Source organism: Ochotona princeps, chromosome 2 (assembly GCF_030435755.1).
Source record: "Ochotona princeps isolate mOchPri1 chromosome 2, mOchPri1.hap1, whole genome shotgun sequence".
Lineage (NCBI taxonomy): Eukaryota > Metazoa > Chordata > Mammalia > Lagomorpha > Ochotonidae > Ochotona > Ochotona princeps.
Window position 1 is genome coordinate 32,740,357 of NC_080833.1, and position 15,427 is coordinate 32,755,783.

A 15,427-nucleotide genomic window follows, 5' to 3' on the forward strand; every position below is an offset into this window, starting at 1 on the left:
AACCCTCACCCACTCTAATTTATGCTTGCACCAGTAGGAATAATCAGCCCAGCCTGGCTTTTCCCTGATCTAGTCCACATGAGGCGCAAAGGTGTTGTAGCCCTGCTTATTCTGGTCTGTCCCCATCCCAGCCCATGCTCTCCAGTGGGAGTAGCTGTCCGGCGTGGGGACCAGCCCCTTAATCCCCTGCCGGCTCTGCCCCCTCCCTTCCTGGTTCTCACGCATGCTGGTTGGGTGCTGCAGTCACATCCAGTACCAGCAACCTCTCCCTGGCATTCCATATTGTGCACTGGGTATTGTCGCGATCAAAGCTGGCTCGACCCACACTCTGTTCTGGTGTCCTGATTTGCCAGTGGATGGATGACATGTACTGATTCAGCCTGGTCTGCCCCCGACCCATGCCAAATGTATGCCAGTGGGTAACTTTCCATGGCCTATTCTGGGCTATTTCCTATCATGCTTCTTGCGCCTACTTGCAGGGACTGTGTCCTGCCAGAGGAGTTGCCCAGGCCCCTCCATCAGAACCTCTCCCAATGCCAGATTTTGCACATACCTGGGGGTCCTTGAGCCAGCCCTACTCAGTTCACCTCCTGTCCTAGCAGGAATAGTGGCTTTTCCCGGCTGGCTTTCAACCCATTCTGGTTCTTGTTGTTGGATGTTTCAGCCCAGCCATGGCTCGTCCATACCCACATACAGCTCACACACGGCTCAGTAGGGGATTGAGACCTAGCCTGGTCAGTCCCACATCCATCCTGGTTCTCCAGAACACCAGATGGTGTTGGGGTCTGGGTTGGCTTGGTGCATCCAATCCCAGTCCACACTAGTGCCACGGGAGACTATAACTGTTTCCTGGTTAGAACGCAGCACACGCGCCCCTTGGTGGGAACCTCAACCCAGTTAGGGTGTCCCCTTAGCTCCCCAACCAGGCCTGTTCCCAGGCATAGATCACGCGCAGGCCAGTGGCTGCTCTGACTCAGCTTGGCTCAGTCCCTCATTTGTCCTGGCCTCTGCCTTAGACACTGTGGCTTAGCGTCCTTGATTCACGTAGACCATTAGGTGCAAGAGTCTAGTTTCGCTTGTAGGCTAAGGTTTGCTCAGTCCTGCCCAGTACATCCCGCTCCATTACCAATTTACACATTAGCCAACTGTTGCAGCTACTTTGCCCGGCTTGTCCGACCTCCAGGTCTGAACCACATGCTCACCAGCGGGAGCTGTGACTCCCCAGGAGAGTTTCCCAAGTTCCTCCACTTGATCCACTCCCAGACTCAATTCTCATACATGCCAATGAGTTTCAGGCCAGTTCTCGGCACAGTGTGGCCTTCCATTTGGCCTTATGTGAGCTGGTGAATGTTGCAGCCCTACCCACCCCACACCCTATTCAGGATGCACTTTCGGTTGCTGCTGCCTTGACAAGTCCAGACTGCTGTGGGTTCCTTTACCTGTGATTGATGGCAGGCTCCTTGGTCACACCTAGCTTAATCCAAAACCACCCAAACTCTTGGGCTTACCAGTGGGGTTAGACTTTCCACAGGGTGAGGCCCACACATCCCACACAGAATCTACCACTGCATATGATTCTCGAGTGCTAATTAATGTTATGGCCCTGCCTAATGTGACCAGTCTCCTGATCCATCATCATGTCAGGTAAAAGGATATCCTGCTGGACAAGCCCAAGCCTTAGCTTTTGCATGAACTGGTGTTCACAGCTCAGCATTGTTATGTGGTTACAAGTTCTTCAAAGTAAGAGTTACTGCGATTGGGAATCTTTAGGATTGACTCACATCCCAGAAGCACAGTGGGATCAACCTGGAGCTACCTAAGAAGCGATTCAGACAACCAATACCCTAGAGCTCCCCGGCCGGGCAGCCAGCAGGCGGAGCCTGGCGCCATATGGCGCACTGGCCGCCAGGGGACAGCTCACCACGTGCACATGGTGGCTGGAGTCGGGATCCGAGCAGGACACCCCTTCCTGGGGTTTAAATCCCCAGGCCCAAGGTCGCGCCCCTCCCCAATCCCATTCACTACCCAATGAGGGCGTGGGTGGGCCCCAAACCTACCCAGTCATGAGACTTCCCCCCCTCGGTGTACTCATCCCGAAAGGAAGCAGCCCCCGATTCCAGGCAGGCCCGGGGACAGCTCACCACGTGCACATGGTGGCTGGAGTCGGGATCCGAGCAGGACACCCCTTCCTGGGGCCCACCAACAGCCCCAAGCTGCTGGAAGTTTAAATCCCCAGGCCCAAGGTCGCACCCCTCCCCAATCCCATTCACCACCCAATGAGGGCGGTGGGTGGGCCCCAGACCTACCCAGTCATGAGACTCCGCCCCCCTCGGTGTACTCATCCCGAAAGGAAGCAGCCCCCGATTCCAGGCAGGCCCGGGGACAGCTCACCATGTGCACATGGTGGCTGGAGTCGGGATCCGAGCAGGACACCCCTTCCTGGGGCCCACCGGGTTTTTTTAATCTTGACAGCATATATCTGCCCAATTGAAAAGTGTAAAACTCATTAAAATGGTTGTTTTGGTAAATTAAAGTCTGTGATGGGTCATCTCCCTGAATATAAGAAATTGGACTCTCTAAGGGTTATTTGTAAGAATAAGATTATTCTGCTGAAGCATTCAAGGTGGACATAATGCTTTTTTATTGTTGTATTTGCACCAAGTCCCTCATTAGGAGAAAGTGAGCAGAAGGAAATTGCAGAGGAGTCAGCAAAGGAGGGTGTGGTCCTGAGAGAGAGGCAGGAGGAAGAGGACTGCCAGCAGAACAAAGATGAGGAAGATGCAGAAGAGCCGTTGACCATGAAGGCTGAGGAGGTTGTGAGGCTTAGACAAGAGCTGAGCCGTATCGATCAGAGCCTGCTGCACTCCCAGAGCTCTGGGGATAGTTCAGATGACAGCTGTGCCCAGGTGGGTGTCACAGACACTTAGATGGATCCATTTCCTGCTACTGGATGTGAGCATAAACACTTTAAAATGTTGTATTTATTAGTTCATTTATTTATTTGAGACAGAGCAAGAGAGAAACAAACAAAGCCTAACATTCCCCAGTCTGCTGTTTCACTCCCAGAACTGCCCTTAGCAGTCAAGATTAGGCCAACATTAAAAAGAATCAAATTATACAATTTGCAACTAGATGGTTCCAACTAGAGACCATTATGCACAGTGAAATAAGTCAATCAAAAAGAGAAAATACCATATGTTCTCTCTAATATAAGGAATCCATCATGCAAATTAGAATGTATAGTGGTGGAATAATGAAGACTACCATATCCAGAAGTGAAGACATAATGCAACATGCATTTTTGCTTCCAAACAAAACATGGACTCCCAACGAAAGTGTTGGATATATCTAGACAATGGGATGTTGGACTGCCTGACGTTGTATGTACCACTATTATCGGGGCTCACTTAAATAGCAGACTGATGGAATTGTAACTCCTTTGAAGAGTGTGACATTATGGGAAAAATCAATCAGGGGCAGAAAATGGAGGAGGGAAATCCCAGATTATACAGAATTGTATGATAAATTTCAAAAATAAAAATTAAAAAAAAAAAAGATGAGGCCAAAGCTGAAGGTAGGAATCAGGTCTCCCACATGAGCAGAATAACCCAACTATTAAACCATCACCTACTGCACCCGCCCCCCCCCCCCCGGAGCCTGAGCTAGCCTTCAAGCCAGGCATTTTCCAGCCAGAACTGCTGCCAATCCTGTGTTCTTTGGCTTACTTGAAGATTAGAATTAACAAGGATGTTGAATCCCATATGGGCACTGGTTCTAATCCCGGCAGCCCCGCTTCCCATCCTGCTCCCTGCTTGTGGCCTGGGAAAGCAGTTGAGGACAGCCCAATGCCTTGGGACCTTGCACCACATGGGAAACCCAGAAGAAGCTCCTGGCTTTGGATCAGCTCAGCTCCAGTCGTTGCAGTTACTTGGGGAGTGAATCATCAGACGGGAAGATTTTCCTCTCTGTCTCTCCTTCTCATATATATATATATGAGAATATATATATATATGAGAATATATATATATATATATATATTATCTGACTTTGCAATAAAAATAAATAAATCTTTTTTTAAAAAAAGACTTAACAAGGATGCAGCAGGCAGCCCAAGTAAGGTTACTGGGAGGCTTGTGTGCAAGCACAAGGGAGACAGCAGGAGAAGGTTCTGCTCACTGGCTCCACAGTGAGAATGGAGCAGATCTTTCCATGGGGTTGGGAGACTGTGGTGGTTTCTTGGCACATGGCACTTTAGTCTGGCTCACCCCTGTAACACATGCCACTTTGGTGTGCATAGTGTCTTGCATAGGCACTGTTGGTTGTTTCTGGTTTTTTTTTTTCCCCTTTCCACACATCTTGCTCAGATGGATGATGCTCATCACTGCCAACAACCCAGGAGAGTCACCTGTCAGCCACATTGAGCCATCCTGGACATGTGTGCCAGTTGAAAGCCACAACAGTGCGGTGGGGGATCTTTCATGGCTAGGGTACTTGCTCCTGATTGGCTTAAAGCTAGAGATGGATACATAATCAAGTTGGGAGGTGGATATATATCAAATTGTTGGGGTTTTTTTGTGTGTTGGGGGCGGGATTTGTTTATTTGTTTGTCTGAGTTTTCATAATTAGGAAGACACAGAAAAATCTGCATCTGCTGGCTCACAGAGCAGTGCAGCTGGAGCTGAAACCTGGAGAAGGAAGAAAGGAAGGAAGGAAGGAAGGAAGGAAGGAAGGAAGGAAGGAAGGAAGGAAGGAATTTCTTTTTATTTGAAAGGCAGATTTACAGAGAGGAGAGAGAGAGCAAATTATCTTCCATCTTCTTACATGGCCATGGAGAGCTGGAGCCAAGTCAGGAGCCAGGAGCCTCTTCCATATCTCCCATGCAGGTACAAGGTCCCAAGAACTTGGGCCATCCTCTACTGCTTTCCCAGACCACAGACAGGGAGCTAGATGGGAAGTGGAGCAGCTGGGACTCGAGTTGGCTCCCACTGGGCATGCTGTCACTTGCAGGCAGAGGATTACACAATGGACCCATTATGTAAGATCCAAAGGGACTTGATTTTGATGAGTCCTGTTTCTATCTTGTCTAAAAAACAAGGATATGGGCCCGGCAGCGTGGCCTAGTGACTAAAGTCCTCACCTTGAATGTGCCCTGGATCCCATATGGGTGCTGGTTCTAATCCCGGCAGCTCCACTTCCCATCCAGCTCCCTGCTTGTGGCCTGGGAAAGTAGTCGAGGATGGCCCTGCACCTGCGTGGGAGACCTGGAGGAGGTTCCTGGCTCCTGGCTTTGGATCAGCACAGCACCAGCCTTTGCACTCACTTGGGGAGTGAATCATCGGACGGAAGATCTTCCTCTCTATCTCTCCTCCTCTCTGTAGACTCTCTGTAGATCTGACTTTGTAATAAAAATAAAATAAATCTTAAAAAAAAAAAAAAAAAAAAAAACAAGGACATGCTGGGCTTGGTTGGCACTATAGCCTAGTGGCTGAATCTTCACCTTGTACGTGCTGGTACCCCTTATGGGTACCAGTTTGTGTCCCAGCTGCTCCACTTTCCATCCAGCTCCTTGCTTGTGGCCTGGTAAAGCAGTAAAAGACAGCCCAAAGCCTTGGGACCTTGCACCAGCATGGGAGACCTGGAAGAGACTCCTGGCTCCTAGCTTCAGATCAGTTCAGCTCTAGCCACTGCAGCCACTTGGGGAGTGAACCAGAGGATGGAAAATCTTTCTGTCTCTCCCCTCTGTAAATCTGCATTTCCAATTAAAAAGAAAATCTTTAAAAATATATGTAAGAATAATTCTTGAGCTCCATCTAAACTCATCAGGAAAAACTGCTGATTAACTGCTGATGTCTGCCCTGAACTGATGGAGTAAGGGGATGTCAGGAGAGGTGTCACCTCATCTGTCTTGACGTGCAACTGGCTATACAAAGTACTTCATTTTCGCAAGTGAAAGATTAGAGACACAGAACTATATTCAGATGGCTTTTGCTATTTACTAGAGAGCTGCTTGCGGGAGAAATAATAGGAATGACCAGTCATGAAAGTTCTTAATATCTCAATTTTGCAGACTCTTGCACTAGCTAAGATTTCACTTCCTACCTCTTCCCAGAAGGGATTTTGAGATCCACAGAGGGAGGCCTTTGTAGGCTTAAGAAAGCCAACTTCAAAAGCCTGATAATTTACATGTGAAAAGGGATTCAAGCATTCATTTGGAATAAAAAAAAGTCAAAGTTAGTGAAGCCAAAAATATATTTGAAAAGAAATTCAGATGTGGAGTTTGAAGACTAGGCAACCCACAGCAAACAACAAAAATGTATGTGTGAAAGAAGGTTCCCATGCATGTTTTAAAGGAGAGGGAGTCACTGGATTGGTTCAGAAGAGCCAGTGGGCGGAGGGGAGTGTGGAATGAAATATTCATGAGAGGGTTACTGTTATGACTCCCAGCTTGTTGAATATTGGGCTAGAGTGGGAGGCCTGAGGGAAGGTTGAACATGTAGCCTTAGAACACACAGCCCACAAAGGCTACCAAATCCTGGAGCTTAAAATGATCAGCGTGCTTTTAGAACATGTAAGGTAGAACATTAGAAGTAATTGCTCTGTTTGCTTATTAATTTTCTGCTAATTTACTCTTTTCCATTATATGAAGAATATTTTCTCAACACCTAGTATGGAGATTTTAGAAAACTATGAAATAGATAAAAATTTCAAGGAACAACAGGATACTAGGCATTTTGTATAAGAGCAAATAGTTCAGTATAACCCATAACCTTTTACAGTTTTACTGAATTCTAACAAAATTCAGTTCAGAAAAAAAGTTTAAGTTGTTCTTATTCTGGGCTGGCAAATTGGCTCCACAGGTAATCTTCTGCCTGCAAGAGCCAGCATCCCATATGGGTGCCATTTTGTATGTCAGCTACTCTACTTCCCATCCAGCTTACGGCCTGGGAGAGCAGCAGAGGATGGCTCAAGTCCTTGAGCCCCTGAACCCGAGTGGGAGACCCAGAGGAAGCTCCTGGCTCCTGGCTTCAGATCAGCTCAGTCCTGGCCATTGCAACCATTTGAGGAATGAACCAGCGGACAAAAGATCTTTCTCTCTGTGTCTCTCTTTCAGATCTAATAAGGGACTGATACCCAAAATTATGGAAATAAAAATACAGGTATCATATAATCCAGAAATCCCAAAAGCGAAGTTGTAGAAACAACCTAGTCACTCCAACTGGGCTGCAGCTTCCCCTGCGGCCCATGACAGCCAAGTATGTGTTGGGCAGGGCTGGGCTACTTCAGTGTTGTAGGGTTTTTGAACCCCGAATACTGCAGCAACCTCAAATTCTTGTCTCGCAGGAAAGAAGAATTTTCATGCGGACGCAGTTTAGTTTTAAAGTAAGATTTATTAGAAATAGTTGAGAAAGTAGACTCCCATCCTAGTGATGGGAGGGGGCCTCGAGATCCTCTGCCATAGTGGCAGGGGGAAAGGTAAGAGAGAAAAACCCATATCAATGGTGGGGAAAGCATCTTTTAAAGGTTCCCCTCAAAGATGTTTCTCCATAAACAAGGGAAATTCCTGGTTTCCATGGTACCTGGCCTTGGGACAAAAGGCCAGAAAGGTGTCACTGGCCAACTTTCTTGGTCCTTTTCTAATGATAAAGAGGCCAGTCTGAAGTCCACCCCCTTGGCAATGGCTGGAGACAGAATTGGGTGGAGGCTTTAGGTGGGGAATAGATATGTTAATGTCACCCTTGTCTCCTGGGGGAAACACTCCTGATAAGATATGTATTTGTCTTGGGAGAGACGTGTTCTGGTGAATCCAAGACATGGTGGGGAAAATACCCCTTTATATTTGAGAAGAAAAATGACTTGGGGACCCAGAAAACCCTAACTGCCTACCACCCAGTCTAACTCCTCTCACAACAGCACCCATTGGTTTGCTGAGGATGGAGAGCAGAACAAATTGATCAACTGCCCCAGTGAAACCTTACAACAAATTTCTGGGCTGAAGAAGACTCAAAGGTGAACTATGACAGCCAATCGACCTCAGAAAGTTTTCCTCATCCATGGAGCAGCAATATCTATCAAAAGCACATGATCAGAACCCTCGGAATGCTCCACAGGGCCCCGGCGCGGTAGAGGGCATCAGTGGATGGGAGTGTTTCTTGTGTACTCTCAGCCTCTCAAATTAATGAATGAATTAGTTAAAGTAACCATTAAAAGAACAAAAGCATGATTTAAAAGATTAGAGTGGAATGCTTTGAAAAAAAAAAAGTCCCACTCTGATCATTCTGACAGCTTGATGCTATTTTACCAATAATCTTTGAAATTGCCCCTTGCTTCTCTTTTAAATGTTTGCTGTAGTATTCACGATCTGGAGAGAAACTGAAATGCCAGCAGCAAGAGGAAGTACAACAACTGCGCCAAAATTTGCACCGGCTCCAGATCCTTTGCAACTCTGCTGAAAAAGAGCTGCAATATGAGCGAGGGAAGAACTTGGACCTAAAGCAGCATAATAGTTTACTGCAAGAGGAGGGCATTAAGGTAACTCCAGTGGGCATATCCTTTATTGAGTGTCTCAGTTGGCATTTGCAAGAAACAAATCAAAAGTCTTTCGTTTTATCATTCATGGCAAGACTCACAGATGTGTGGGCGATTTGAACCTGATTCCTTCCTCCTTATGTATTCCCTGCTAAATAAGGACAGAATTCAACCATTTCTCTGCTATTTAAGGGCTGTTCACACCATCAATCTGTAAACAGAAAGAGATTTAAAATTATACAATCCTGAGACATGTGAAAGTCATGAGTAGTTCCCCCTTTGTCTTTCCCCTTCCCCCAGAAACAACAAGAAGAAATAGCAAATTTGGAAGCAATGACTACACCCAATTTTCCCTAAACTTCGATCTTTTCCACTCTGATAACCGTGTAATCATTATAAAAAAATAAAATTTATTTTTTAAAATAATAATAAATACATAAAATCATGCAATATTGAGGCCAGCATGTGGCCTAGCAAATAAAATAACCACTTCTCTTATTGAAGTACCTAGTTTTATACCCAGCTGTAGCTCCCAGACTCCAGCTTCCTGCCAGTGCAGACCCAGGGAAAGCTCACATAGTTGGGTACCTGCTACTCACATGGGAGATCCAGATGGAATTCCTGCTGCCTAGCTTAGTGCTAAGTCTAGCCGCAGCTCTCTCAGACTCTGGGAGCGGCTCAGCAGATGAGAGCACTCCTTTGCTCCCTCTCCCTCCGCACATCTCTCAAATAAACACATAAACCTGGAAATAAACGATACAACCTTTTGAAATCATTATCTAGAATTTTTAGCGTTTACTAAATTTCCATGAACTAAAGCAAAATGATAGAGTGTCCTGCCCTAATTGTTTATCATCGATCCCTAACAAATATATATATTATGATTGGTCCTATCAAGTGTCAACTACACCAAGATAATATTCCTTGGAGGGAAAAAGTTATTTTTCCTATCACAAGCACATTCAAAAGTTAAGGGGACATCCCCAAACATGCTCATTTTCCTATCACATGTGTAGGGGGTGGGTGTTTAGCCAGTAAGATGCCAGTCGGTCTCACTTTGGAGTGCCTGTGTTCTATGCTGGCTCCAGCTCCTGCCCGTGCCAGTGCAGACCCTGGGAGGCAGCAGACTCAGTAAGATTCCTGCCGTCCTCATGGGAGACTGAATCGAGTTCCTGGCTCCCAGTTTTGGCCCTAGATAAGAACATTACAGGTAAATAGAGAGTATAGGAGTGGATGAGAAGGTATTTTTTTTCTTTTTTTTTATCTCAATGCCCCCATTTAGATTAATACATAAAAATAATGTATGTAGACCCGCCATACACAGATTCATCTGCATTTTATGCACCACAAAAAAAAATGTTCAAAATGATCCACCCAGGAGCAAGCACTTGGCACACGGGTTCAGTCACTGTTGAGGATGTTGCTGTCCCATATTGGAGTGCCTAGGACCCAGTCCCAACTTCACCTCTGATTCCAGCCTCCTGCTACTGCACACTCTATGATGAAACAGGTGATGGGTCACCCATGGGAAAGACCCCAGTGGAGTTCCAGACGCAGCCAGGTTTCCTTTGTAGATGGCATAAACCACACCAGTTACTTGACACCTCACTGCTGCCTCTTCCAGGGCTTGCAGTAGCAGAAAGCTGGAGTCAGGATCAAGAGCCTGGTATCAAGCCCAGGAACTCTGATGCGAGGCAGGCATATTAACCACTAGGTGAGCCCTCCGCATCTGCATTCCTTTATAGTTAGTGTTTTCAGAGGTCTGATTTTAAAAATCTTTGCCATAAGCAGATTCTCCTACATTGTCTTCTAAAAGCTTCATGTTTCAACTCCAAATCTTAAATTTATTGGAGTTTATTTTGCTGTATACTGTTTTTTTCTGTATGATATTCAATTTTCTGGGAAGCAGATTGGTTTATGTTGTTACCTGGATCATAAAAAGATTAGTGGGCGGGGTGGGGGAGGGCTGTAACTCTCCATCCGGCCCCATTGTTCAGCCTGCCTTTCCCTGTGCCAGTACCACACTATCTCAGTGACGGCAGCTCTAGATCAATATTAGTATTACAAAGAGCCAACGTTTTCACATTGTTCTTATTCCAGGATATCTGGGTCATTCTTGGCCTTTAAAGTTCTGTGTAAATTTTATAATCGGTTTGTTAAGCTATGCACACATACCCTCATGAATTTACAGACACATGCATGTACTCACACCATCTAGACAGATTTCAGTTGAAATTACACTGAATCTGTAGATCAATGTGTACTGAATTGGAAATGCTTTAATCTTTTAAAATATTGAACCTTCTAATTTGTGAAGTGTAGCTATATTTAGGTCTTTAGTTTCTCTCAAAATTCTCACATACTTTTTTTGGACATAGTCCTAAGCATCAGTATTTTCTGTGTTAGTAACGCGGTAAAAATCTCATTGTCTTAACTTTTTCCGATATATGAAAATGTACTTCATCTTTTTATAATAAAAATTTTTGCTATACTTTCTTATCACTAATATGTATGATTTTAGGAAATCCAGGCAAGTAAGCATATTATCTGAAGAATAAAAGGTGATTTTTTTTTTTCGCTTGCGAAAATGATCCTTTTCATTCTTTTCTTTTTGGTCTGCATACTGGCTAGTAACCTCACAATGCTGAGTAGGATCAGTTTCTCATCCCCAATCTCAAAGGGAGAGTCCTCACATTCTTAGTATGTTTTGGTAAGCTTTTTAGACTTTCTAAAAACCACATTAAGGAAATTTCATCACTGTGTTAGTTTGCTCAATGTTTTATGATAAATGCATGATGCATTTCATGAAATTATTTGAGAGTAATATTCAGTCCATTAGTATGCTGAAGCGCATGGGTCATCGTCTGCTGCTTTTCCAGCCCGTTAGACAATGAAGCAAGCAGGACTCAACTGGTGCCCATGTGGGATGCCGGCATCATAGATGTCTGCTTTACCTACTATGCCACAGGGCCAGACCCAGAAACTTTTTTTTAAGATTTATTTTTACTTATTTGAAAAGCTGAGTAACAGAGATACCTTCCACATGTCAGATTATTCCTACAAATGGACCACAACGGCCAGAGCTGGGTCAGACCAAAGCCAGCACGCCAGAACTCCACCTGGAACTCCCACGTTGACAGGAGCCCATGCATTTGAGCCGTATATCTGCTGCTTTGCTAGGCACATCAGCAGACCCTGGATCAGAAGTGGAATGACTGTGCCCATGTGGCATGCTGATGCTGCAAGTGGCAGATTAACTGGCTGCATCAAAATGGCCCTACTTGGTTTTTTCTTTTTTTTTAATGTAGTGATGATTATTTTTACTTTCTTGTTAGTTACATATGCTATCTTGCATTTCCCTAAATTAGTATCACTAGAAATGTATTCCTGAATCCTGGCTTCAGCCTGGCCCAGTCCTGGTCATTACAGCTATTTTGGGAGTGAACCAACAGATGGAAGAGTGAACCAATAGATACAACATATTTGAACGGCAGAAAGAAGAAGAGCCATCTTCCATCACCAGTTCATTTCCCAAATGCACCCAATAGGCCAAAGCACCCAATAGGCCCACAACACCACCCAAGTCTCAGGGACCCAAGGACTCCAGCCATCAGTACTGCCTCTCAAGATCACATTAGCATGAAGCTGAGTCAGAAGTAGAGTAACTGGAAACAGAACCAGGCATTCAGGTGGACACTCCAAGCAGTGACTTACTCACTGTGCCAAATGTCCACCCCATCACCATCTAACCTTTACTGGGTGTTTCCTATGCACCTGTCTCCATTGTTTATGTTCTGACTGCTTCGTTTCACTTACTAGTCTCATAGATAACCTGTCACGTTAAGCAACAATTATCCCCATGTTACAGATGAAGAAATTGATACTCAAAGAGTTTGAACATCAATAACTTTTAGATTCATTTGATTTATTCTGGCTAATCCATAGAAACCAAAGGTGAACAATATTACAGTCATAATTCCCATTAACTTGGTTGAAAAGGCTTGAAATTGGAAAACACTGCTTTCCATGAAAAAATAGATTTTCTTTTGACGTTTCAATATGTGAGATTTCCCTGACTAATACACACATTCACCGGGTTCTGATTTCATTCACTTACTTGTCCATGGAGTACTGATTAACCACCTACTCTAGTCTAGAATATGAGAAATGCATCCTTTGGCTTGTAGTATGGCAAAGAGGGTTTAGCCACTACCTGTAATGCCAGCATCCCGTATAGGTGTTGGTTTGTGTTCTGGCTGTGCTACTTCTGATTCAGCTCTCTGTTAATGGCCTGGGAAAGTAACAGAGCATGGCTCAGGTAGCCAGGGTGACCCTTGCCACGCACATGGGAGACCCAGATGAAGCTCCTTGCTTCAACTTGGCCCAGCACTGGCTTGAAACCATCTGGGGGAGTGAACCAGGGGGTGGAAGCTAACGTGAGATGTCTCTATCTCTCTTGCTCGCTCACTTTTTCTCTCTCTCCTTCTCTCTGCAACTCAAATAATTAAGTAAATAAATCTTTAAAATATATATATAAAGGGCCCGGCGGCATGGCCTAGCGGCTAAAGTCCTCGCCTTGAATGTGCCCTGGATCCCATATGGGCGCCGGTTCTAATCCCGGATGCTCCACTTCCCATCCAGCTCCCTGCTTGTGGCCTGGGAAAGCAGTCGAGGACGGCCCAAGGCATTGGGACCCTGCACCCGCGTGGGAGACCCGGAAGAGGTTCCTGGTTCCCGGCATCGGATCGGCACGCACCAGCCCGTTTGCGGCTCGCTTGGGGAGTGAAACATCGGATGGAGGATCTTTCTCTCTGTCTCTCCTCCTCTCTGTATGTCGGGCTTTCCAATAATAATAAAATCTTTAAATATATATATATATATAGATATATATAAATATAAATATATATATATAGATAGATATATATAAATAAAAACACAGTCCTTAGGACAGACATTGGTTGCTTCAGCATTAGTCAAGTCGCTGCTTGGGACAACCGGGGATCCAGTCCCAGCTCACTTCTGATCCACTTCCCACTAGTGCACACCCTGGGAGCCAACAGGTGAGGACTGGGGTACTGGGATCTCTGCCACCCATTTGGGAGACCTGGATTGAATTCCAGGTACCTTTCTTTGACCTGACCTAGTCATGGCCATAAGGGGCAGTTAGGGAAAAAGCCAGGGAATGGAAGATCTCTCTCACTCTTTCTCCTCTTCCTCTGCTTTTTCAAATAAGTAAGTAAATCTTTTAAAAGAAATAAATCCACCTTGGAGTGAATACAAGAAAAGGTGAAAATACTTCAACCCCACATGTGTAGAAACCTTAGGAAAACCCTTTGATCCACCTCCGACTGACTAGATGAACTGGGACCAACCTGACAGGTGCGTGGCTGGTCCAGGAAGGTACTCAGTACACATGGTACGTGGGGCTCTGGCAGTGCTCAGCTTTGGCTGTGTGCTCACCTTTGAAAGCCGCTCCTTCTGGCTCATAATCCCATCCATCCCATCCCTGTTGTTATCAGTCATATTGATTCTCCACCTGTAGATGAAAATTGAACTACAGCAGGCCCAACAGAAGTTACTGGACGGCACGCGGATGTACTCCTCCCTCACGGCCGAGTGGAAGCAGTGTCAGCAGAAGATCAAGGAACTGGAGCTGGAAGGACTCAAACAGGCTCAAAGCATAAAAGCTCAAAGCACGCTACAGGAAAGGCTGGCTCAGGAGAAGGCAAAAGTTGCCAGTGCCGAGGAAAAGGTAAGCAACTTCACACTTGGTATAGAGGGGACTGGGTACCAGTACTGAAGTCCTGATTTTCTAAGGATTAAGAAGTAGGTGAGGGGCCCAGGATGATGGCCTAGCAGCTAAAGTCCTCACCCTGAATGCACCTGGATCCCATATGGGCGCCGATTCTAATCCCGGCAGCTCCATTTCCCATCCAGCTCCCTGCTTGTGGCCTGGGAAAGCAGTGGAAGACAGCCCAAAGCTGTGGGACCGGGCAGCCGCGTGGGAGACCCAGAGGAACTTCCTAGCCCCTGACTTCGGATCAGCACAGCACTAGCTGTTGCAGTCACTTGGGGAGTAAATCATCGGACGGAAAATCTTCCCCTCTGTCTCTCCTCCTCTCTGTATATCCACCTTTCCAATAAAAATAAATAAGTCTTTTTTAAAAACTCAAATAATTGCATCAAATGATACATAAAGCAAATAATTAATAAAATGGACAGTAACAATCTGAATTAAACTAAAAAAAATCTGGAGTGGTTGTCCGGTGCCAAGGTTAAGATGCCACTTGAGACGAACACAGCCTGTGTCAGAAACCCTGGCTGGAGCTCTGCTTCCAATCCAGATTCCCACCAATGCATCTGGGGAGACAGCAGGAGATGATCCACGAGCTTACACCTCATGCTGGAGACCAGGATGGTGTCCCTGGCTCCTGGCTTTGGCCTGGCTCGGACCTGGCCATTTGTGGAGTGAACCAGTGAAGGCAAGATCTGTCTTTCCTTCTCTCACTTTGTCTTTCATGTATATTTATACGTAATTTGGTTTTTACAAAAAATGAAAAAGTAATTGGTGTGCCTGATGAAGATTGATTACATTTTCTAAATGCAGACAGGATAGGACCAGTACCAGTACCTTTCCTCTGGTGCTGGCATCCCCTGTCAATGCCAATGCAGGTCCCTGCTGCTTTATTTCCAATCCAGCTCCATGCTAATGCACCTTTGAGAACAGCGCAAGATGGTGCAAGTGCTTGGGCCATTGCACCTGCATAGGCCATTGCACCTGAGTATGCTCCTGCTTCCTGACTTTAAACAGATCCAGCTCTGGCCATTGTGGCCATTTGGGGAATGAACCAGCACATGCAAGATTCTCTGTCTCTCATTCTCTCTGTGTTCTAGCTCTGCC

The 15,427-nt window shown here is 45.7% G+C and overlaps 1 protein-coding gene across 11 annotated transcripts in view; it reads left to right on the forward strand.

Moving 5' to 3' along the window:
• The window catches only part of CCDC30 (coiled-coil domain containing 30), a 108,491-nt gene that overhangs the window by 52,020 nt on the left and 41,044 nt on the right, over positions 1-15,427 (forward strand). For 8 of the 11 annotated variants that reach the window (XM_058679764.1, XM_058679781.1, XM_004591681.3 and 5 more), the window contains 3 exons: positions 2,663-2,906; positions 8,350-8,529; positions 14,069-14,278. In XM_058679764.1, coding sequence (XP_058535747.1) covers positions 2,663-2,906; positions 8,350-8,529; positions 14,069-14,278 — 634 coding nt within the window. The remainder of the gene's footprint in view (positions 1-2,662; positions 2,907-8,349; positions 8,530-14,068; positions 14,279-15,427) is intronic. The other 3 variants (XM_058679811.1, XM_058679804.1, XM_058679819.1) reach the window with 1 other exon arrangement.